The sequence below is a fragment of the Anolis carolinensis genome, chromosome 5 (assembly GCF_035594765.1).
Source record: "Anolis carolinensis isolate JA03-04 chromosome 5, rAnoCar3.1.pri, whole genome shotgun sequence".
NCBI lineage: Eukaryota > Metazoa > Chordata > Lepidosauria > Squamata > Dactyloidae > Anolis > Anolis carolinensis.
Genome location: NC_085845.1, coordinates 45,663,430 through 45,689,685, shown reverse-complemented (window position 1 = coordinate 45,689,685; position 26,256 = coordinate 45,663,430). Strand labels below are relative to the sequence as shown.

The following is a 26,256-nucleotide window of genomic DNA, read 5'->3' as shown; positions in this document are numbered from 1 at the left end:
TAAGCAAGAAATAAAATTAATAGTTAATTAAACATAATTATCTAAACAAACACATAAACTCCATAAAAAACCAACACTATCAAAATGCAGCATAATAATAATAATAATAATAATAATAATAATAATAATAATAATAATAATAATCTTTATTTATACCCTGCCACCATCTCCCCATGGGGACTTGGGGCGGCTCACATGGGGCAAGGCCCGACCAGCATAATTTACAAAAACAACAGCATAAATACATTGCACAATATACAAAAAATAAAACACAGTTAAGACAATAAAACGAGTTAATACAGCAGTAATAATATCAATCAACCACCAAGTACAATTCAGTCGACTTCATTGGTGGGGTGGACTGCAGCAGCAATATAAAAATAACATCATCAGTTAAAATACCCGAATAAAAGGGACTTAATAAAATTCAGGATAGAGTTATAATGCCACGTGAGGTTGATCATCCAGTGACTGTCTAACCATAATAAAAGGAAATGATTTAAAATGATTTATTGCAGCCTGCAGGGCCAAGATAAAATTGCCAGTGTCCCTGAAGATTGTCCTTACAATGTCTCAATCCTCCTCCTCTCCATAGGCTAAAGTGCATAGGTGAGTTTTCAGCAGTTTTTTAAAGGAGAGGAGGAAATGAGCCATTTTTATTTCTTTGGAGAGGGAGTGGGAGCAATCACGGAGAAGGCCCTGTCTCTTGGCCCCACCAGCTGCCCTTGAGATGGGGATGGACTGAGAGCAGGGCTTCCTCCGCTAACTGCAGTATGTGAGGTGGTTTATACAGGGATATGTGGTTTGTCAAGTAGTCTAGACCTGAACCATTTAGGGCTTTATAGGTAACAGCCAGCACTTTGTATTTATCTTGGAAGCAGACCGGCAGCCAGTGGAGCTGCTATAACATGGGAGGGTTCTCTCCCTGTACAGAGCCCCAGTTAGTAACCTGGTGGCTGATCTCTGGACTAGATGAAGCTTCCGAACTATCTTCAAAGGCAGCCCCATATAGAGAGTGTTGCAGTAGTCTAAATGGGATGTGTCTAAGGCAGACCGTGGCGAAGTCTGGCATCTCAAAGTATGGTATCAGATATACATACCTATACACAGTTTCATGTGATGTGAAGGCTCATAGACACAACCTGTTAAACAAAATACCTCCAGGAGTACAAGCATTTCTGACACACATTTCATATATAAATCTTACATGACATACTGAGATGTGAACATAGGCAGTACAAAGATAAATGTATAGAATACATGAAAATTTCTGCTGTGTATGGGATTTTCTGCATCAGAGTGTAAAGCACTTTGTGCTAGAAAGCTGATACAGTAGAGTCTTGCTTATCCAACGTAAATGGGCCGGCAGAACGTTGGATAAGTGAATATGTTGGATAATAAGGAGAGATTAAGGAAAAGCCTATTAAACATCAAATTAGGTTATGATTTTACAAATTAAGCACCAAAACATCATGTTATACAACAAATTTGACAGAAAAAGTAGTTCAATACACAGTAATGCTATGTAATAAATACTGTATTTACAAATTTAGCACCAAAATATCACGATGTATTGAAAACATTGACTACAAATATGCGTTGGATAATCCAGAACATTGGATAAGCGAGTGTTGGATAAGTGAGACTCTACTGTATTTGGCAAGCCCAGTTCTCCAGAGGGAGTAACTTTAAATACTGCAGTCTGTATTTACAAATCAGAGCCTCATTTTAAACCTTTTATTGCTTTTTATCATGCTTTCCAGGTTTATTATCTTTTATTGATATTATCTGCCTTGAGCATTAGTTTAAATTGGAAAGATTGCAGGAAAAAAGATCCCAAGAAGTAATAAAACGTTTCCTTTTGTTTACTGATTAAACTTGATTGCATTGCTGTTGTCAGTTGATAGCACTGTGTAGAAATTAAACAGCTTTCTTAACTTTTTAAAAATCTATGTACTGCTTATGGAAAGGATGACAATCAACCTGTGCGGTTTCCTTTTCAAGACCCCCCTGTTAAAACTTGTGATATATATAGATTTTTCCCTTGCTCTAAAAAGCTGTAAAGTATGTTGAAATAAGTGTACTATAAACAGTGAAAATGGTTTCTAAATTGGGATGAGCATATAAAACCAATACCTTTTAAGGGAAGACATTCTGTTGGCTTGAGTAATTGTATGACAAAAGGTGTTTTAAATAGTCTGTTTTTACTTACAACTTTCAGACCTTGCAGTAATTCATGTGATAGAATTTACAAGGTGTTCACAAGCATACTTAGTTTCTCTACATGATCGTCATGCTTCAGATGATCAAGTAAAAGACATTGCTTAGCACCAGGGCCGGCCCCACTCATGCGGCAGCTGACGCCGCCGCCTCGGGCGCAGGCCCGGGGGGGCGCCGTCAGGCTGGGCGGGAGGCGGGGCACCGCCCTGACGGTGCCCCGCCTCCCGCCCAGTGCGCCCTGGCCCGTCTGGCCTGCTAGAAAAGGCCAGACGGGCGAGCGGGAGTAGCGTGGGAGGCGGGGCCAGCTCTGACGCCGCTCCCCCCCCCCCGCCCAGCGTGCCTTGGCCCTGCCTCCCACGCAGCGTGGGAGGCGGGGCCAAGGCACGCTGGGCGGGGGGGGGGGAGCGGCGTCAGAGCTGGCCCCGCCTCCCACGCTACTCCCGCTCGCCCGTCTGGCCTTTTGTAGCAGGCCAGACTCAGCGGAGGTTTCTCCAGGCCGCGATTGCGGCCTGGAGGAACCTCCGCTAAGTCTGGCCTGCTACACAAGGCCAGACGGGCGAGCGGGGGTAACGTGGGAGGCGGGGCCAGCTCTGACGCCGCCCCCCCCGCCCAGCGTGCCCTGGCCCCGCCTCCCACGCTGCGTGGGAGGCAGGGCCAAGGCACACTGGGCGGGGGGGGGGGGAGCGGCGTCAGAGCTGGCCCCGCCTCCCACGTTACCCCCGCTCGCCCGTCTGGCCTTGTGTAGCAGGCCAGACTTAGCGGAGGTTCCTCCAGGCCGCAATCGCGGCCTGGAGAAACCTCCGCTAAGTCTGGCCTGCTACACAAGGCCAGACGGGCGAGCGGGGGTAACGTGGGAGGCGGGGCCAGCTCTGACGCCGCCCCCCCGCCCAGCGTGCCCTGGCCCCGCCTCCCACGTTGCGTGGGAGGCAGGGCCAAGGCACGCTGGGCGGGGGGGGGGGGAGCGGCGTCAGAGCTGGCCCCGCCTCCCACGTTACCCCCGCTCGCCCGTCTGGCCTTGTGTAGCAGGCCAGACTGAGTCTGGCCTGCTACAAAAGGCCAGACGGGCGAGCGGGGGTAGCGTGGGAGGCGGGGCCAACTCTGGCCCCGCCCCCCCGCCCAGCGTGCCCTGGCCCCGCCTCCCACGCTGCGTGGGAGGCGGGGCCAGGGCACGGGGGCGGGGCCAACTCTGGCCCCGCCCCCTCACTATTCGCCCTGGCCCCGCCTCCCACGCAGCGTGGGAGGCGGGGCCAGGGCACGCTGGGCGGGGCCAGGGCGCCGGTGGCGGGGGCGCTTTTCAGCACCCCCGCTTTACATAAAAAAATATCTCCGGCCGGCCCTGCTTAGCACTCACAATTGAGGTAGAGTTCAGCCACTCTTAGCCATGCTCAGAGCCTGGAGAAACAGCTTATTAAACTATAGTGTCCATGAACTTTGTAGCAGTGCATAAAACCAATTTATTTCTCCAAGCAAATAACCAAATGAAACTGGGTTGCTGTGAGTTTTCCAGGCTGTATAGCCATGTTCCAGAAGCATTATTTCTTGATGTTTCGACCACATCTATGGCAGACATCCTCAGTGGTTGTAAAGTGTTGGAAACTAGGCAAATGGAGTTTAGAGATCTGTGGAATGTTCAGGGTGGAAGAAAGAACTGTTGTCTGCTTGAGGCAAGTGTGAATTGGCCAGCTTGATTAGCATTGAATAGCCTGGCAGCTTCAAGGCCTGGCTGTTTCCTGCTTGGGGGAATACTTTGTTGGGAAGAGTTAACTAGCCCTATACAGCTGTGGACAGGTCTACATGGGGACCATCACACACAACGCCCAAAAATGAATCAAGGGCCGGGCTGTGGCGCAGGCTGGTTAGTAGCCAGCTGCAATAAATCACTATGACTAAGAAGTCATGAGTTCGAGGCCAGCCCGTGGTGGAGTGAGCACCTGACTATTAAAATAAAAATTAGCCCTGCTTGTTGTTGACCTAAGCAACTTGAAAGATAGTTGCATCTGTCAAGTAGGAAATTTAGGTACCACTTATATGTGGGGAGGCTAATTTAATGAATTTACAACACCATAAAAATCGTCCAGCAACGTTTGGAATGAGAAAGTTAGCATCACAGTGGATGATGAAGCAGCTGCTCCCCCTGTGGCTGGAATTGAGCATACCTTCAGGAAGCTGGAAGCGAGAGAAGGTTAAATTGTTTCTGAGTCTGTCTCTGTCTCTATGTTCATATGGCATTGAATGTTTGCCTTGTATATGTATATTGTGATCCGCCCTGAGTCCCCTTCGGGGTGAGAAGGGCGGAATATAAATACTGTAAATAAATAAATAAATATAAATAAGGAACATGGAAGGCACTGCAGACTAACTCAACTAGAGAAGTCAGCCATAGCAGAGCACTTGATGAACCAACCTGGACAAAGCATATTATATGGGAACACAGAAATGCTGGACCACTCAAACAACCACCATGTCAGGCTACACAGAGAAGCTGTTGAAATCCACAAGCATGTGGACACTTTCAACAGAAAGGAGGAAACCATGAAAATGAACAAAATCTGGCTACCAGTATTAAAAAAAACTCTAAAATAGGACAGCAAATAAACACTCAGAAGACAGGGGAATTCCAGACAAGAAACAATCAGGACCAGTTAACATCTCTCAAGAAAGGATTCCCCCAGGCAGGAAACAGTTGGGCCTTGAAACTGCAAGGCTATTCAATGCTAATCAAGCTGGCCAATTGAAACATTCACATTTGCCTCAGGCAGACAAGAGTTTTTTCTCCCACCCTGGACATTCCACAGATATATAAACCTCACTTGCCTAGTTTCCAAAACCTCACAACCTCTGAGGATGCCTGCCATAGGTAAAGGTAAAGATTTCCCCTGACAATAAATCTAGTCATGTCCGACTCTGGGGCTTGATGCTCATCTCCATTTCTCAGCCGAAGAGCCGGCATTGTCTGTAGACACCTCCAAGGTCATGTGGCCGGCATGACTGCATGGAGCTCCGTTACCTTCTCACCGGAGCGGTACTTATGATCTACTCACATTTGCATGTTTTCCAACTGCTAGGTTGGCAGAAGCTGGGGCTAACAGCAAGCGCTCACCCCACTCCCAGGATTTGAACTGCCAGCCTTTTGGTTAACAAGTTCAACAGCTCAGCGGTTTAACATGCTGTGCCACCGGGGGCTCCCACGATGCCTGCCATAGATGTAGGCAAAACATCAGGAGAAAATGCTTCTGGAACATGGCCATACAGCCTAGAAAACTCACAGCAACCCAGTGATTCTGGCCATGAAAGCCTTTGACAACAAGTGAAACATTGGCAGTTTCAAGCTGCATTTGAACCCAGAATTATGCTAGTTTATATCCAAGCAAACCAGGATTTTACATGGCAATGAACCTTCATATATAGGTCAAATATGATTTTGGGTTGCTTGGATTGTTTTAACATTAACCTATTAACATCATTAACTACAAAAATAATTTTGCTATACAGCATAATAATAGACAGCTTCATCTTGTAGGATTTCTCCCTATGCCTTGCCATAGAAAAGTAGGAAATTAAATGTACTGATATTCTCTTCTTGCCACCCTTTCTATGTCCTTCACTCTTTTATTTGTGAATTTCATCCACATCCTCCAATCCGTTGGACTGTTTCAATTTGCTGTCCCAAATCAGTCAGCAGTGACTGTAGATATATCCTGTTCTGATTCAGTGAAACTCAGTGAGACACTCTTTAATTGTTTCACCACCTCTGTCTCCAAATCCATTATAACCCACAATTCACTTATTAAGCAAAAAAAAAATGTCACAAATTGGGCTTGTAAACTCCTGATATAGATCTAGTTTCAGTGAATAGGTTTAGTATAGGAGATTTGCTAGAAAAATGCCCGTCTATCTCTAAGTCACCCTCTGGTTTCTAAATTTTCCCCGTAGCATCAAGAAGGTAATTAGGAATGTGAAAGATATGTATAAAGGAAGATGCCCAACAATAATCTACAATATGACAAAATGCAGGTTGAATATCCCTTACCCAGCATTCCAAAATTATCCACATGGGTGACTGGCTGAGGTCATAACATTTTTCTTTCTGATGGGTAAGTGTACAGAAACTTCATTTCATCAACAAAGATATTCAAAGATTATGTATAAAAATACCTTTATGCCATGTGTATAAGTTGTATGTGAACCATAAATAAATTTCATATTTAGACTTGGGTCCCTTCACTGAGATATCACATTTAAAAAGGTAAAGGTTTTCCCCTGACATTGAGTCCAGTCGTGTCCGACTCTGGGGATTGGTGCTCATTTCCATTTCTAAACCAAAGAGCCGGCGTTGTCTGTAGACACCTCCAAGGTCATGTGGCCGGTAATGTGGAGATATCACATAATGTATATTCAAATATTCCAAAATCTGAAAAAAAAATCCAAAATACAGAACACTTCTGGTTCCAAGCATATGGGATATTAGTACTTAATGTCCTGAAAGATTTTCCTTAAAGCTAAATTTCATGCACGATTTTCTGTAGAGGTAAGCGCTGTGAGCAAATAACACAGCTTTGTTTCTACTGCAAGTATTTTTATTGCTTTTGGTTGACACCTGCTATTTAACTAGTTTCAGAGCACTGAAAGTAATGTTTGCCTGCACCTAAGTACAACCAAGTCCATGAGAATCAGGTAAAATATACGTTTTCTGGCAATTTGTGATGTTTGGAAGCAAGCTAAATACTTGACTGAAATGTTATTGCTGGTTCCCTCTAATTAGCACATTGGAGTTTGCTCAGAGGCCATTAGTGTTTCAAGCAATGTGTCAAATCAATTTTTGAGCTTTCCGTAAAAGTATTACAAAGGTTATGAAGGCTTCAGACTTTATAAGGAGGCTATTACACTGATGACCACCCAGGAATAGATGAGAAACAGGTCTTAATTCAAAAATACTATGCTATTTGCAAAATTGGTTTTATGTTTTGAGGAATCGTTTGCTGTCCTTACGGAATACCCTTTGTACTAATGGGATTGCTTCACCCAATATTCATACGCAGAATGGATAACACAACATACTTACTTTTTAACCGTTTGCATTTTGTGCCAGCTGAAGAATGCTGAAGAAATTTGCTTTCAAAATGGATTGAGTGGGCCTTTGATGTCACAGTGATGAAATACATAACATTGCCCATGGTTTTTATCTTCAACTCCTCCCAGAACTTAGAATATGGAAATTCATCTTAAGGGTGTGTTGTCAAAGGCTTTCATGGCCGGGATCACAGGGTTGTTGTATGTTTTCCGGGCTGTATGGCCATGTTCCAGAAGTATTCTCTCCTGACGTTTCGCCCACATCTATGGCAGGCATCCTCAGGATGCCTGCCATAGATGTGGGCGAAACGTCAGGAGAGAATACTTCTGGAACATGGCCATACAGCCTGGAAAACATACAAAACCCATCTTAAGGATGTTTTCCCATGACTTTGGGATATCTCAAGTGTACATTATTTCAGCCCCCCATATGCTTTTAGTAGTTATGTTTAGGAACTGGGGAATTCCTCCACCTGACTGGAAACATTTTCCTTCTGGTTCAACCCTCCTCTCTAAGGGAGCTGTATACTCAACAGTCAGAGAAAAGCTAACCAATAAACCTGAACTGCAGGAATTTTGAGCATTCCAAAATGACAGCTGTATTTTTTGAGACAACTTCAAACTATGAAATGAACAACTTGCAATTACACCTTACAGATCATCAGATTGTAAAATTTATCTTACCTATCATCTCAAGACTCTGGATATACATATATCAATTTTCTCAAAGTATTTCAACTCGCTCCATATCGTAAGATCTCTGGGAAACTTACAGTAAAATAATTACTTTTGTTCTGTGGAACATGTTTGTCAGACATTAAATAGATAATTGCCTACATGGCCCTTTTTAAGAAGGCACAAAGGACATAGTTTCCCTTGGTAAAGGTAAGGGTTTTTCCCTGACATTAAATCTTTTCGTGTCCGATTCTGGGGGTTAGTGCTCATCTCCATTTCTAAGCCAAAGAGCCGGCATTGTCTGTAAACACACTTCCAAGGTCATGTGGCCGGCATGACTGCATGGAGCACCGTTACCTTACTGCTGGAGCGGTACCTATTGATCTACTCACATTTGAATATTTTCGAACTGCTAGATTGGCGGAAGCTGGGACTAACAGCAGGAGCTCACCCTGTTCCCTGGATTCGACTCTTCGATCAGCAAGTTCAGCAGCTCAGCGATTTAACCACTGCACCACCGGGGGCAATTCCCTTGGTACTGCAGTGTTCCCTCACTACTTCGCGGTTCGCTTTTTGTGCCCTCACTGTTTTGCGGTTTTTAAATAAACACCAAAATAATAGTATAAATAATAAAATAATATTATAAATCACTCTTTCTACTTCCTTCCTAAGGAGAAGCCTAAGGAAAGAAGGAAGGAGAAGCTGAAGGGGGAGAAAAGGAGGCTGAAGCAGCTTTGTTTTCACCTCACAAGGCATGTGAGTGCTTGAGAGGCGAGGAGAGAACAGAGACGCTATTGCCAGTGAGATTGTAAACAACACAAATCCTACTTCATGGATTTTCACTTTTTGTAGGTGGTCTTGGAACGTAACCCCTGCGATAAGTGAGGGAACACTGTACACAGTAAAGGGTCACATCAGCATGGATAGGAAGATACTACTACAATTTGGACAACTCTCTTACTCCCAGAATTCATTTAAATTGAGTTCCATACACCTAGTTGGAGAAATTACAAAACAAACATAACTATGCATGGTATTACCCTTTATTGATGGACAATTAAACACATTAATAGTCATTACACTCAGTTGTACAATGAAGGTCTTAGCTCCTAAAATAATAATACATATTCTAAAGGCAAGAGCAGAAGGTAAACAGGGCTGGCCTTAGTTACTAAGTTCCATTGACAAGCCAGAATCTAAAGATAAACAGTTGAAGTCAGGTTACGATTCCTTGATTTTTCAAGTTCAAGTATAATGCTTGTGGTTTTTTACTGGTGACTTTTTAGTTACTTAAGCTAGATACGTTGACTAGAGAAGACAAGTAGAGTGATTTGGCAGTGAGCCCCAGCTTGTTCTTCAATGAAAAATGAGGTACCTCTTAACATTTCATGCAAATGCTATGTAATTTACTTTGAATGAACAGGTTGAATATTCCTTATCTGAAATGTGTGGGGCCAGAAGTCTCTTGGATTTTTTCCCTGAGTTTTGGAATGTCTTTAACTTGTGTGTGTGTGTGTGTGTGTGTGTAGATACATAGATATATGGAGAGAGAGAGAGGGAAAAAGATTAGAGACAGGTCCCAAGTATAAACATGGAATTAACTGGTGTTTCATGTGCATCTTTTAACAATAGACTGAAGGTAATTTTATGCACAATATTTTTAATTGCAATGCATTGAACTATTAGAAAGCAAAAGCACCACTATCATAGGCACCCATGTAGACAATCTCAGATTTTTCAATATTTTGCATTTTTGAATTCCAGATAAGGGACACTTTGCTTGATGATGCCTAGTAATTACTTAAAACATACTTCTTGATTTGACTTTATACAAACAATTATTTTCTATTTATGCAGGAGAATTATTTTCTAATTATGCAGTAGCAGTCAGAGTGACTGTTGAATAAGTAATTGAAGTTTGCAATTCTGCATCTTTTGATTGAAATCAGTGAACTGACTCTGGAGACAGGATGCAAATGGTTGAAATGTTACCCTCCTAGTTTAGCAAAGGATCTGTGGATGTCATCCAGTCAATGATTCTTTGGTGAATGAGAGATTGGCTAGTTTTTGTTTTTATAGAAGGCATTAGTAGGGAGACTGGATTTTACATTTAAGCCAACAATAAAGATTTGTTGTGTTCCAAGATGTTGTTTCCATAGCAGTTGAGTTAAAATGTCATGCATTATGTATTAGCTAATCAGTTAGAGAAATCATTCCATCCACCTTTGCAATTTCCACTCTATATTCAAGACCAGGCAGGAAGGAAATATTAACTAACAATACATTTGCAGGTAAAGGGGGAGGGGGGGAGAGAAATTCTTAGTTTTCATGGATCTTTGCCATTCCAATTAATCCCTCTTAGCTTTTCTATGAATGTCCATCTGTTTTAGCTTGGTTTCTTTTTCAATGCTAGCTGTTACTTACTTTTCTTTTTCAAATCACTGATAACACACAAAGATGCCTTGATATTGAAAGCACCAAGTTTCATACAGTGTTTTCCTGAATTTTACTAGTAGCATTGAAAGGGAAGAGTGGAAGGGAACAAGGGAAATTGTAACTCACAGTCTGCATGTATTCAACCAATACTGCTTTTGATTTCTTTGAATTCCTCTAGACCTCCACCTACCTACATACCAGAAAAAGTGTATTTTTTTAAATGTATTTTAAACCCTTTTCTACAATACCAGCCCACCTCATCTGGCAAGAGTGGAGCCTCTGGTTGCGTATTGGTTTAAAGCCTTGTGACTTGAAGGTTGGGTTGCTGACCTGAAGGCTGCCAGGTTCGAATCCCACGCGGGGAGAGCGCGGATGAGCTCCCTATATCAGCTCCAGCTCCATGCGGGGACATGAGAGAAGCCTCCCACAAGGATGGTAAAAACATTAAAAACATCCGGGCGTCCCCTGGGCAACGTCCTCGTAGACAGCCAATTCTCTCACACCAGAAACAACTTATAGAATCATAGAATAGTAGAGTTGGAAGAGACCTCAAGGGCCATCTAGTCCAACCCCCCGCTAAGAAGCAGGAAATCGCATTCAAAGCACCCCCGACAGATGGCCATCCAGCCTCTGCTTAAAAGCCTCCAAAGAAGGAGCCTCCACCACGGCCCGGGGGAGAGAGTTCCACTGCCGAACAGCCCTCACAGTGAGGAAGTTCTTCCTGATGTTCAGGTGGAATCTCCTTTCCTGTAGTTTGAAGCCATTGTTCCGTGTCCTAGTCTGCAGGGCAGCAGAAAACAAGCTTGCTCCCTCCTCCCTATGACTTCCCCTCACATATTTGTACATGGCTATCATGTCTCCTCTCAGCCTTCTCTTCTGCAGGCTAAACATGCCCAGCTCTTTAAGCCTCTCCTCATAGGGCTTGTTCTCCAGACCCTTAATCATTTTAGTTGCCCTCCTCTGGACGCTTTCCAGCTTGTCAGCATCTCCCTTCAACTGTGGTGCCCAAAACTGGAGACAGTATTCCAGGTGTGGTCTGACCAAGGCAGAATAGAGGGGGAGCATGACTTCCCTGGATCTAGACGTTATTCCCCTATTGATGCAGGCCAAAATCCCATTGGCTTTTTTAGCTGCCGCATCACATTGTAGGCTCATGTTTAACTTGTTGTCCACGAGGACTCCAAGATCTTTTTCGCACACACTGCTGTCAAGCCAGGCATCGTCCCCCATTCTGTATCTTTGCATTCCATTTTTTCTGCCGAAGTGAAGTATCTTGCATTTGTCCCTGTTGAACTTCATTTTGTTAGTTTCGGCCCATCTCTCTAGTCTGAACTTGCAGTTTCTCAAGTCGCTCCTGACATGAAAAAAAAATCTGACAAGAGTTCCTTACTTATGGGATTGAAGAAGTATACTGTAACAATGTTTGGAAAGAGTTAATTAAAACTTAATTTGTTACCCCATTTTTTTAGTTTTGTAGTATGTTTTAGAATTGTTTAAGTCATTAAAGAGCAGTGATGTAAAATGTTGAGCAGTAATTACAGTTTATCACACAAGGCAGGTGAATTGCAATTACAACAGGATAACAGCGTCCTTGGGTAGGACTTATCACATGACATCACTTGGAGTCCCCAGTGGCTCAATGGGTGAAACCTTTGTGCCAGCAGGACTGATGGCTTGAAGGTTGGGTTGCTGACATGAAGGTTGTTGGTTCGAATCCAACCCGGGGAGAGTGTGGATGAGCTCCCTCTATCAGCTCCAGCTTCATGCAGGGACATGAGAGAAGCCTCCCATAAGGATGGTAAAAACATCAAAAACATGTGGGCATCCCTGGGAAATGTCCTTGTAGACAGCCATTTGTCTCACACCAGGAGTGACTTGCAGTTTCTCAAGTAGCTCCTGACACGAAAAGAAATGACATGACAACTTTTGTGGTGCTCTCCTGGTGGGAGATCATTGGGAGGCATTTCTTTTACAAGCAGAGGTCACTAATAGATTATTTGTGTTTGTAAAAGAGATACTTTCCAGGTTGCTTTTCACCAGGACAGTGAGGGGAAGGGAGCAACTGTTCTGTGATAAGTCCAAGGCAAAAACACTGTTGTCTTGCAATTTGCCTTCACTATGTGATAAACTTCTATGCTATATTGGGAACAACTGGGGGAATGCAGTTTTTCTAACATTTAGTTATTTGAATTTTAAAAAAGTAAAACTATCATATTACACATAGATAACTATTAATGTGACAACTGGTTTTAGAGTTTTCACAAAAACTATTAACAAAAAAATGATCTGTTGTGGCCTTATTCAGGTGGAGTGGAGACATCATGTCTAGTTGTGTAACTTTGCTTGAAGTCTTTGGCATATAAAACTAAGAGCTGTTCCCTTCTGTAAAGAACTGGGTGCAGTTACAGAAATAGGAATAATAAAATTTTGAACTCATCACATTCACCTCCTGATTTGCCAAGGAAAGCCTCCTGTGTTGCCACCAGCGCTTCCTGCGATGCTTGGGCTTCAGTTGAGACATGGAGCCCTAGCAGACGTTGATCTATGTCATGTGTTGAGAGCCGGTGGGCTCCGTCCCTCAACTGAAGCCCAAGCGTCCTAGGATGCGAAATTTTGCTTGTCTGTCGAGGTTCCTACTAGTTTAGTTGAAAAGTTAACAATCATTAGAAAGATACTAAGGTTCTACATTTTTGGCATAATGTAAGAGCTCTGCAGATAAAGCTCTCCTGGGGTTCATTGATCAGCAGCCCCATTATTCACTTTGTGGAGAAATGGAGAGATTGGAAAAGACCTTGGATATATCCTGAGCAAGACACAGACTAATGACATCTTCCACTGTTATCTGAAATCTCTGAGGGTGAGGTCCTTAGTGTGCAAGTGGCTATGAATTAGTCCTGCTCCCATTCTCCATCAACCATGGAATGGCCCTTTGGGGGCTACTATGGCAGAACCATGGCTTGGGAAGCTACAGTCATTACAAAGGTTGGAAGATAATATCTGCAACAACTAGAAAAAAAAACCCTTCCAGGTTTAAGTGTGGCTTATGCTTGCATGTGCCATTAATAGGATACTGGTCAATGTGTGTTAAACCAATGTCTGATAGCCAGGTGACTTATGTACTTGCTAGTTGCTAATTTATAGACATTTTCTACTCAAGGATTAAAAAAAATAATAGTGTTGATGCATCCTGGTTAAATCAGCATTTATAAAAAAATAATAAAACTACTAAATATTCTGGGGTGTGTTACCACTCAGCAATGCTATAAACTTTGAAAATTTAATTTTACATGTTGATTACACGTGAATAGGAAAATGATGAAGAAAGTAATTAGCAAAGTGGTATGTTGTGTTGTGCCTGGCAGCCCATGTGCAAAGGAGTCCCAGATAATTTGCTGGAGTATTGAAAGGAAATGGAGACGGGGACTTTTGCGACTCTGCCAGTAAGTTTTGCCAGAACGACAATTAGTGTCGAACTTTGTGGCAGCATCACCAGCAGATGCCAATTAGGCTGGAAGAGTCAAAGGGAAAGGCACAAAAAACTTGCCTTTCCTTGTCTGTTCTTTCACTGTCTCCTCATTGAGTGGAATACTATCTACTAGCAAATAATTTTCTGGCATGTGGAGGAACGTATATTTCTGTCACAGCATTTGGAACTATTCCAGGATGCTGGCAGGATCCTTTGAGTTTTATGAATAGCTATCTATTCTTATAACTGGTTTATTTTTACATCCTGTATTCATTTCACTCGAATACTGTGTGCTGGCACTCACAAAAGGTATTTATCATGTTTTTCAAGATTTAAAACATGCTGTTCAATGCACCATGTGATACTCATTAAGAAGATCAGTTTTGTTTGTGTGCTAATAGGATAAGTGTTCTTTTTTCCACATCCTACATTAACAGTCCTGTGGCTTCATTGATTTGCAGGCAGATATGTTATAAGTATAGCGACAAGTGTCCAAAAGCCCTGATCCTAGTTATAGTTAAAACTGAGATATCTGACAGCTAAGACAGCTAGTGAGCGTATTATAACTGATAATATTTGGTAAATCTTTATTTTGGGGTGATTTCTATCTGACAAGAAGACACTGAATTTGTGGATATTTTAATTATTGAATCAGTGCAACATAATTCTCTCAATAAATATTAGATCCTCATTTCAGACTTGGTGGATGTTGCTAGCTGTTATGGTGTGTTAAAAGATTTACACCAATAACATTGCAGTAGGATCCACTGATGGAAAGTGAAGCAAGGAGTGATAAATGCTAGTTACTAACCAAGAGTTAGCTCAGAAAGAGTGGTCAATGTTTCTGTCACATGTGGCTCTCAATAGTGTTAATATTAATGAAAAAATACTGCATCTAAAGCATCTAAAAGGAGATTAGAGTAAATTGATCAGATTGGTATACAGTACAGTGTAAGGGGGATGAGGGCATTTGATGTATATACCGTACTTAAGATTAAGGTATAGTTAGTTACAAGTTTTCTCTCTATATTTGTATATTTATATTTTTACTTGGACTAGATGTATACTGTATGTTGTGTTTATATTGTGTGTTTTAATAAGACCTATTTGGCTGGTCAATAAGAATAGTTTCATTTCAAAAAATCCTGGTTGAAAGAATTTGAGGAGGCAAGTTAGGTTTGTATTTCAACAGTATTTAGAAATTAAAGACTGTGTCCAGTGGTTTTCCCATTTTGAACTGGGGAAGATTGTAATTGAAGCAACACAGTTCCTTTAAAATGAAACACATAATATAAATTAATGTAACCATTAGGTTAAATGCACAATGTTGTATATTTGAAGTTAGTTTACATCGACTATACAGAAAATGATACTAGGAATCAGAACAGCCTCTCGTTTGTTGGTTTAATTTATTATTTATGTTTCTAACTGATTTGTTTTATAATAAAACTGAAGTTTTATTATTATTATTATTATTGCCATTTATAATTTGTATTTTCCACTTACAAAGTCTAAGGAAGCCAATAAGTTGTGGCTGGCAGTGGCTATAACTAGGTCTTATACATTCTTTTATCTGCCCTGAATCTCGTACAATTTCTCTTCATGGTAAAAATTCAGATTTGGTATTATGAGAAAGATTGCCCACTTTTCCTACAGCATGCCTAATTTTATGTGTCTCCTTTGCCCTGTCTCAGTTGACTTTCTTGTAAGGTAAAAAGACCCAAACATTGCAGCCGTTGTTCATACTTCAGCTCCTTGATAATTTAGATTGCCCTGATCTTCACCTCTTCCAACTGTAAAGTTTCCTTTTAGGGATGTGGTGACTGTACACAATAATCCAACACCATAGATTTGTATCAAGGTATTACAATATCATTTATTTTCCGTTCCTTGGTGCTCCAAGGAAGCAGCTCTCAGAAGGGTCAGCATTTCTGTAACTGGAGACTCATTTTCTTCTATTTATGTGCTGATTTTTGTTCACTGGTCTCTTGAATCACTCAACTCATTTTTGCTACAATTTATATGTATTTTCCTGATGCCTTTTGCATCCAGTTAACAAAGAAGCTCCTTTTTACAAAGTCTTTTTACACTTGCTCCAGTTTTATTCCTCTTCCTCTGTCTAGATAAAATTTCTTCAAAGCATCAGCCTTGGGGTGAAGGGGGGAGGAAAGTTAGAAAAACACAGGCATTTGGGTATAGTAGAAAGTCTGCAGTAAATTGTGTTATACTGACAGGACCTCTGAGGATTCTTGATGGGATTTGCTACCTCGGAGTCTGGTGAAACTCCTTCTCTGGAGGTTTTTAAGCAAAGGCTGGGTGACCATCCATGGAGAGTGCTTTGATTGGGAGTTCCAATATGACAGGAGGTTGGACTTATGATCTCTTACAGTTCTGTAATTCTATGAATTTTGGGCATGTTCATACAGGACAAGGCATCCTTTCAGATACCCTGGCCTCAGGCCTTTCAAGAATATATTGACAAGGACAAAGACCTGGAAATGGGCTCACAAATCAACTATAAGCCAATGCATTTGTTTTAAGACTTCTAGTGCATTACCTGTAAAAACACACAATCTGGCTGCCTTTTTATTTTTGCTTTAGCTTAAGTTTCTGAGCATCCAATGTAGAATACGTTGCAATTACATACCCTCCAACACTTCACAGATTAAAACCAGGACACGTATGATTAAGAAATATTGATTTGTTTAAGATCTCAGAAGTGATTAATGAGGAAGAATACTCAAGCTAAGAGAAGCTGCAGCAATTTGTTTTTGTCTGAACCTACTGGGAAGGGCAGGAGCCCCGGTGGCAAAGTGTGTTAAAGCACTGAGCTGCTGAACTTGCAGACCGAAAGGTCCCAGGTTCAAATCCTGGGAGCGAAGTGAGCGCCTGCTATTAGCTCCAGCTTCTGCCAACCTAGCAGTTCGAAAACATGCCAACGTGAGTAGATTAATAGGTACCGCTCCGGCGGGAAGGTAATGGCGCTCCATGCAGTCATGCCAGCCACATGATCTTGGAGGTGTCTACGGACAATGCCGGCTCTTCAGCTTAGAAATGGAGATGAGCACCAACCCCCAGAGTCAGATATGACTGGACTTAATGTCAGGGGAAACCTTTACCTTTACCTACTGGGAAGGGCAAGTTTCTGCATTCATCTCTCCATGTAAGTTCAGTGAAAACTAATTTTTAAAGCTCCGAAAAAGTGGTATGGCAGAGGATTTATGAGGGACTGTCCCAATTAAACCAGTCAGAGCATATGCAATAATTGAAAAGTGAGGTGGTAATTATTAGCCCCATTCAAATGCCCCATTCAAAGGGCTGATCAAGATTGTTTCTTATTTGTTTTGCTCTAGGATAGTATTTGAAACAATTGATTAAATTACAAGATGTGAGTTTTTGTGACACCCCTGGCTGCGAGAGCACTGGAAACCAATACACCGAGGCCAATAAACCATCTAATATCTTTATTAAAGAATTGAAGAAATAAAACAAAAACAAGCAGAAGATAAAGTTCATCAATAGACCTTTTAGGAAAGGTCAAATATAGTCCAGTAGTATATTGTCCAATGTCTAATATTAGAGTTCAAAGTTTGTAATCCAAAAAACCAAAACGCACTCAAACTTCCAAGCAGTTTGAGTGGGGAAACGTCCAAGTCTTTTATTAGAGTTCAAAAGCAAGTCCAAGGCAAGGAATTGAAGACAAGGCTGGATTCACGGCACGACAAGGCAAGGCTGGAATCACGGCAAGGCAAGGCAAGGATACATGGCTAGGCAAGGCATGGAAACACGGCTAGGCAAGGCACGGCTAGGCTGGAAGGTAGTGGATCCAAACGCGGTCCACACTTGGCTGGAAGTGAAGTTAATCCTTCAACTGACACGTTGACTCCGCGCTGGCTAGCCAGCGCACAGAACTTTTAAGGAACTTCAAATCTTTCCACAGAGCAGGTGTCCAAATGCTCTTTTCCCAAGGGAAAAGAGCTAAAACAACATCTTCAACCAGATGCGATCCTCCCTGAGAATTCTCAGGGGCAAACAGGTTAATCAGCAGATTCTCTAGCTGCTAATTGTGTGCTCCTTCTTCTGCCAGCTTTCTCAAACCTACTAGTTTCCCAAAACATCCGTCTATCAAAGGGAGGGGAACTGGTGGGAGAAGGCTCCGCTTCAAGGGCCTTTTTAATGAGCTGTGGGCTAGAATTGTCAATAGGGAGCATCTGGAAAGAGGCAGAGTCTTGCTGAGTCGGCACAAACCCCATTTCCTCATCACTTTGGTCCATAATGGAGACAGGATCATGGCCCAAGGGTTCAGGGGACATCACAGTTTTGGAAGATGCTTGTGATGGGAGCTGTCGAGAGATAGTAGCCCTCTTTTGCTGGAACTTTTTAAACAAAGGTTGGATAGCTAGTTGCCAAGGGTGCTTTACCTATGGAGATCTGCATTGGCAGAGGATTGGACAGAATAGTCCTTGAGGTCCTTCCCAGCTTTGAAATTTTGTGTTTATATTATTCTATGAAAAGTGAGGGGATTAAGGCATCTGTCATTGTGGGCAGATTATATAGCATGTTAGGTGTTTTGTGATCTAGGAATAGGAACATGTTGTTTGTTGGCGGAGTTATTTCCTCTTCTTGTTTCTGGGACTGCTCATCTCTGTGTGTGATATGTACAAATAACACTAATTAAAAGGTGAGGAGTAATGAAAAGTAAAACACCTTTGGAGTCATTACTGAATTACAGCTTGTAAAGGGGAAAAGGCCAGTTGAAACAGAAGGTCCAAATATTAAGTAAGAAAAAAACAAATTTATATGCATAAATGATGGGGGGAGGGTTCCTGTATTTTTCAATACATTTATTTGTAATAAACTCTTTGTAACTTCTGTCCAACATAATTGAGCTGTTTTAAAACTGTATGTGATACTGCATGAACATGAGAACACGGAATTCAAGCTTGGAATATATATATGTGTGTGTGTGTGTGTGTGTGTGTGTGTGTGTGTGTGCATATATGTACACACACATAGATATATATACATATATATATAGTAGATATAAATATTACTCTTAGAAATTTCCAGCTACCATGAGAGAGTTGGCTGATAGATTCTGGGGGTTGTACTCCTAAAAGTAATTTTTCAGAGTCTTGGGGAAAGTGTGTTTTAAACATCCGAGCTTTATGCATTATTTCTCGTCCATCAATTAAATTCTAGTCCTTTTGAAACAATATTACCTCATGCTATATGTTTGAAATCTTAAAGCATGATAATTTGAACTGTATTTTTAACATACAAACATAGTTTGACTTGAATAAACTATTTTAACTCTCTCTCTCTCTCTTTCTCTCTCTCTCTCTCTCTATATATATATATGCTGTCATCTATAGTAACTACATTACCAGTATTATCAAAATAAACAATAACTCTTCTTTTTGTTTCATTGTGTAGCTGATGTGCAAAGGGAATGTGTTCTGTCAACGGTTTGAAATTGTTCAGATAATAACATTTCCCAGTGACTATGAACATAAGACAGTTTGAAATAATGTGATGGATTAGGAGACTGCTAATGTCTCTGCAAAGCCTGTATTGTGTATACAGCTATATATAATAGTACATCTGTCGTAATCTTAGTTAAAGTAGGGTATCAGATGTCTGAAATAGATATGATGGGGCTTCGCACTAGCTAATTTTTGACCAGTTAAAATCCAGGACAGTTTTTGAAAAATTAAAAATGGCTCTTTTACAGTGCTGTAAAAATAGTATTAGAAATATACTAGGACCATCCGTATTCTGTCACCTGAATCATCCCTCAGCATTTACTGGAGGAGTGGCTCAACCTGAATAAAACTTCATAATATCCATTTTCTGTTGGCATGTTAAGATGCCTACTTTATTTCTGAAAAATCGGTAGCAATATTAACTTGGAATTCCTAACATGAACCTATTTATTTAGTTATGTTTATTTTCCCCATCTTTCTTCAGGTATGGGATTCTACCAAGGTTGAACCTTCTTATGTAAAAAAAAAAAAGCAACAAAAAAGACAAACAACCTCCATGAAAGAAAAACAAGCCCATGTTTTAGCTAGGACTTTGTGTTGGTATAAGTAAAATAGGGAAATAAGAAAATGAATGTCTATCAGATGGAGTTTGAAAGTAATGATTGGAATCCTCTTGGGATATTAAATACACGTAAAAATAGTTGTATTTTTCTTTGCACATACTCAAGAGCAGGGGTCCTCAAACTTTTAAAGCAGAGGGCCGGTCCACAATCCTTCAGACTGTTGAGGGGCCGAATTATCATTTGAAAAAAAATACAAACAAATTCTGATGCACACTGCACATGTCTTATTTGTAGTGCAAAAACAACAAGAAGAACAATGAAAAAACAATGAAAGAGAAATACAATATTTAAAAATAAAAACAATTTTAACCAACATACATTTATCAGGATTTCAATGGGAAGTGTGGGCCTGCTTCTGGCCAATGAGACAGTCAGGTTAATTAGGATTGTTGTTGTTGTTGTGTGCCTTCAAGTCATTTCAGACTTTGGGCGAGCCTAAGTCTAAAATTTATTTATTTATTATTTATTTATTTACTGCATTTATTTACTACATTTGTATCACACCCTTCTGACCCCAAAGGGGACTCAGAGTGGCTTACAAGTTATATGTACATACAATATATTATATTATTAGCATAGCACACTATTAGCATTATATATTACTATATTGAACTATACCACTATACTGTAATATTATATGTAATATATAACATATAATTAATATTATTATATGGTATTATTAGTATTATATTGTATAAAATGATAATATTATTATCAATATCATATGTATATACAATATACTATATTATTAAAACTGATATAAAGATATTATATTATAAATGAGGGCGGGGGCCAGGTAAATGACCTTGGAGGGCCGCATCCGGCCCCCGGGCCTTAGTTTGGGGACCCCTGCTCAAGAGGTTGTATATGTGGGCTCTCTAATGCAGCCAGTCATTTCAAATTATATACATATAGTCTTCTTGTTCATGCTTGACCTGAGGTTCAGGAGGTAGCTGGGCAAACTCAAATTTTGGTTGGTCAAGTGGAGGATCTGGTATAACTATATTTATATTACAATGAATATGGAGCTCCCGGTGGCTCAGTGGGTTAAGCCCTTCTGCTGGCAGGACTGCTGACTTGAAATTTGGGTTACTGACCTAAAGGTTGCTGGTTCGAATCCAACCGAGGGAGAGTGCAGATGAGCTCCCTCTATCAGCTCCAGCTCCATGCGGGGACATGAGAGAAGCCTCCCACAAGGATGGTAAAAAAAAACATCCGGGTGTCCCCTGGGCAACGTCCTTGTAGATGGCCAATTCTCTCACACCAGAAGTGACTTGCAGTTTCTCAAGTCACTCCTGACACACAAAAAATTACAATGAATGGCCACAATCTGAAAGGAGAACAACTATACTGCCATATGTGGAGGGCTCTTCCCTGAATCAAACAGTTGTTTTCTATCTTGCCAAATCATACCCCTCTTCCCACGTTTCATAGTTCGTCAAGGAGGACAAGAAATTCTACCTAAATATTAGGGAACTTCCTGATGATAAGAGAGTTTGGCAGTGGAATATACAGCCTGGGAGTGTGATGGAGTCTCCTTCTCTAGTGGTTTTTAAGCAGAGACTGTATGACCATCTGTCAGGAATGCTTTGATTAGATAATCCTATATGGCAAAATGGGTTTGGACTGCATGGTCTCTTCCAATGCTGTGATTCTATGATTAGTAATCTATGATGTGTTTTGTAGTTTGTATGACTACTGTTGTGATGTTCCCAACCTTCCCTGAGCCACATTAGAAGAAGTCTTGGGCCACACACTGCCATAAAACTGAAGTCACTGCATCATGGTCATTCTGGGCCACAAATAGTTAGACCGTACAGCGTAGTATGATGTCTAGTATAGCATACACACTTAAATTATTTTTCACAATTCATTTTATGCAACATTGCCTCAGAGTCCTCTTGCTCTTTATTTTATTATTTTAAACAGTTTTTTTGTTTCTTAGTACAGTAGAGTCTCACTTATCCAACATAAACGGGCCGGCAGAATGTTGGATAAGCGAATATGTTGGATAATAAGGAGGCATTAAGGAAAAGCCTATTAAACATCAAATTAGGTTATGATTTTACAAATTAAGCACTAAAACATCATGTTATACAACAAATTTGACAGAAAAAGTAGTTCAATATGCAGTAATGCTATGTAGGAATTACTGTATTTATGAATTTAGCACCAAAATATCACGATGAATTGAAAACATTGACTACAAAAATGTGTTGGATAATCCAGAACGTTGGATAAGCGAGTGTTGGATAAGTGAGACTCTACTGTACTGAACTGTTGGCAATTGTAACGTAAATTACTCCAATATTCATAGACGTAACATACTCCAGTTATTCCTTTCCATTCCGTTGTCGCTTACAATGTCTCCACTCAAGAACCCAGCAATCGAGTTACAAAAAATCTTAATGTTCCAAGCAAGTTTACAATTTTGTGTCATAGACATCTTAGGCTGCATGAGACCCATGGGCCACAGATTGAACAAGCCTATATGGAAAAATTGTTACGTTGTACAGAATTTTAAGCAGAATATGCTTATATATCTGATCTGGATTTTGTTTTAATCAGCATATCTTCATGGGGGGAAAATATTATCATTAATTTATTATAGTTATGATCTTATTTTTCTACCTTCATCTCAAATTTGGCTTTTAGGCAGAAAGAAGGTGAAGGGAGAACATAGGGGTTGTAAAAGACATATGTGAAAAATGAGGGCACTCCATTTTGCTTTCACCAAGGCTCAGGATGTCTTTCTCACAAAAATATTCTCTGTCTTTCTTTTTTTAAAAAAAGAAGAGAAAAATGCAGACCACTTGTCATGAGCTTGCAACATCTGTCATCTCTGGGAGGCACACATTAAGTTGACAGAGCCCTTGTGGCTCCACAGTTGAAGACTCACCAGCCTTATTAACCATAATAGCCTAGTAAAAGAGGTATAGATCATTTAATAAGAGGCACACAGCTGTCATCTGTACTGTGTATTTCTGCTGGCAGTTTTCACCAAGATAATAGCATGTGGAGACTTGTGTTCTTGCATTTCTTAAAAATGCAAATGTTGAGCATTGTGGATTGGGCTACGTGAACTGCTTGTTCTTTTTGTTTTCCTATGTTGAAAAATAACTACAAAAGAGGATTCAGAGGAATATTTTATACTTCTACATCTTCCTATTGTAACTGCTTTGAAAATATGTACAAGGCAAATCCTGTGCATATTTCACCAAGACTATGGCTTGTTATGAGTGACGTGAGTGGGTAAAATGCACATAAGCCCAAGAGTTTCACATTGATTTACTTGAAACTGTCTTGTTTTTGTGAGAAACATTTTAAATCACGCTGATAAATATATACCACCAGAGGCCTCATGAGAGTTGGGTATAGAATGTGGGATATTCCAGAATAACTTAAAAACCTAGAACCAGAAAAACGCATGTTTGCTTACATGCTCATTAGACATTCCTTTTTTTGCATAAATATAACTGATACGTTTTCTTTATGCTAAAAATACAGTCAGTATTATTTCCAGAGGAAAGGAAAGCTTGTTGTAAATTCTCCAAATTAGGAAATAGGCGTATCCAGAGGAAAGTAACTATTTTAATTAATTTTCAGGGAAATAACAATGATTTGTTATTATATGCCTTCAATTTGATCTATGTAGATACTGATCCTATCATAGGGAAGGGGTTGCATAGATTTATTCAGAAGTTTGCTAGTGGTGCTGTGGAATTTTTTTAAATCCCAGTGATAAAATAGTTTCTATAGAGAGAAATGTCCTCCACAATAAAAGGCCATTCATTGATCAGTGACACAATGCACATTCACACTTTAATGCTGTAGTGGTCTTTGCAAGCAAATTTTCTACCTATAGTACACCACCAACTGCTCTATGGCAAAAGTAATTATAGGCTGGTTTAGTGTGGTTTGCCTAGCAGACCTTCTGCCCGCTATCCATGCTGCACCAATGCAGGTAAATGTTTCTTGTCAGAGGGTGTGATATCATATTATTTCAGTCTCACTCTATCTTTATGCCACATGTTCCTGGTTAGCTTGTTTATGCTGCTGGGATGAGTATTTACTCTGAATTTAGTTGCTTGTTATTGGTTAGATCCATCCCTGGGCTGTACCATGTTTGAAGTGCTCAACACTGTCCACATAGCCTGAAAAGCAGCCAGTTCACTGGGAACACTACTGTTGTTCTTGTATCTCTTTGCTTTTATGAGACCATAAGCCCAAGTAATATTGTCAATTAAGTTGACTTTTTCTAATAACAAGATTACTTTGAAGTCTCAAAGCAACCAAAACATAGAATCTACGATTCTAGTGATATTACATATGTAACAAATTCTAGACATTCTGGATTACATGCTTGTTATAGTGACTATAATTCTATTCTGATTAATTTTAGGAGGAAACAAGCTGAAGAGCCAGCCTTTCCGTTTGAACTGGGCATGGATTTCTTTAGAAAAAGAATATTATATTGTAGATGAAGATTCCAGGGTCCTGGAGGTGACTCTCAAACGCAGAGGATACCTGGGGGAAACCTCGTTCATAAGTGAGTATTGTTGTAATATATCTGAATATTAGACATTAGGAACAGCCTAAAGTGCTATATATATACTGTAAATGTCTGATAGGGAAAAAAATGTACTCATGCATGCTGTCAAACTACTAAAACACCAATACAAAATGTGGTCATATAGGTTTTTCCAGTTGGTTTGAAAGCTATAAATGAACAGATTGGTTCCAAACTATTATTGTACAGATTGCAAGTATTCAGCTGTCCCATTACTAGTCAGGAAATTACTTATAATTCATTTAGGGTTATCAGCAAATATTCCTAACAACAACCACAATTTTTACCTTTTATCCTACTTAATCTTTAGTCACTGAGAGATGTAAAGAGTAGGGACCCAATCGATCATAGCAGCAGCTAAGGCTAATAGCCTCCTTCCCGGCTTCTCCTGGACAAAATACCTAGTCCTCTAAGAGAACCAAAAGTTGAGTTGATTCCTAGGCTAGCACACAACTGGAAGGCCGTCTCAAGTTCCTGTAGTTCAAGTCACCTGACTTAAAGTGAGAGCACTGTCCTCAGGCTAGCACCACCACTAAGATCCCCAAATTTCTCCTTAACTCCCCACACTACCAACCATGGATACAAAGCAAGCATTTGTTTGGCCTAGTGGTTCTCAACCTGTGGGTTCCGAGATGTTTTGGCCTTCAATTCGCAGAAATCCTAACAGCTGGTAAACTAGCTGGAATTTCTGGGAATTGTAGATCAAAACACCTGGTTGAGAAACACTGGTTTAGTCCTTGTCCACCACCAAGGGCATGGAAATGAAAAGCGTGTTATCTCAAAATCCTCTGGAGATACTGACACAAGTCAAAATGTAGACTTACTGTCACACTCACTAGTGCAGCCCATATTTTCTCATTTTATTTATTTATTTATTTATTATTTACAACATTTTTACCCCGCCTTTCTCACCCAAGGGGACTCAAGGTGGCTTACAACACCCGGCAAAATTCAATGCCAAACAAATCAATAAAAAATTAACAACACATTTAAAACCATTAACAATAATCAATAAGAATACATTATACAAGCATTAAAAACATGTAAATTACTTAATTCCATTCTTCCAAGAACCTTGCACATAGACCTTAGTTCAGACCGTGTCAATATAATGCTTACTCATTAAAATGCACAAAGCCATGTCTTTACGTTCTTCCTGAAGCCCAGAAGAGTCGGGGCCTGCCGGATGTTACTGGGGAGGGTGTTCCACAGCTGAGGAGCCACCACCGAGAAGGCCCTGTCCCTCATTCCCACCAGCCATGCCTGTGAGGCAGGTGGGACCAAGAGCAGGGCCTCTCTCGATGATCTTAGCGTTCTTGATGGTTCATAGGAGGAGATACGTTTGGACAGGTAAGTTGGACCAGAACCGTTTAGGGCTTTGTAGGTCAAAACCAGCACTTTGAATTGGGCTTGGTAGCATATTGGCAGCCAGTGGAGCTGGCATAACAGTGGAGTAGTATGCTCCCTGTATGCTGCCCCAGTTAATAATCTGGCTGCCGCCCGTTGTACTAATTGGAGCTTCTGGGCCATCTTCAAAGGCAGCCCCATGTAGAGCGCATTGCTGTAATCCAAACAGGATGTAACCAGAGCGTGGACCACCGTGGCCAAGTCAGACCTCCCAAGGAATGGGCACAGCTGGCATACAAGTCTTAGTTGTGCAAATGCTCCCCTGGCTACTGCCGAGACCTGGGGTTCCAGGCTCAGCGATGA

The 26,256-nt window shown here is 40.8% G+C and overlaps 1 protein-coding gene across 1 annotated transcript in view; it reads left to right on the top strand.

Moving 5' to 3' along the window:
• The window catches only part of frem3 (FRAS1 related extracellular matrix 3), a 98,531-nt gene that overhangs the window by 13,612 nt on the left and 58,663 nt on the right, over window positions 1-26,256 (top strand). Inside the window, exon 3 of the mRNA XM_003221684.4 lies at window positions 24,379-24,525. Within this exon, the coding sequence (XP_003221732.2) occupies window positions 24,379-24,525 (147 nt within the window). The remainder of the gene's footprint in view (window positions 1-24,378; window positions 24,526-26,256) is intronic.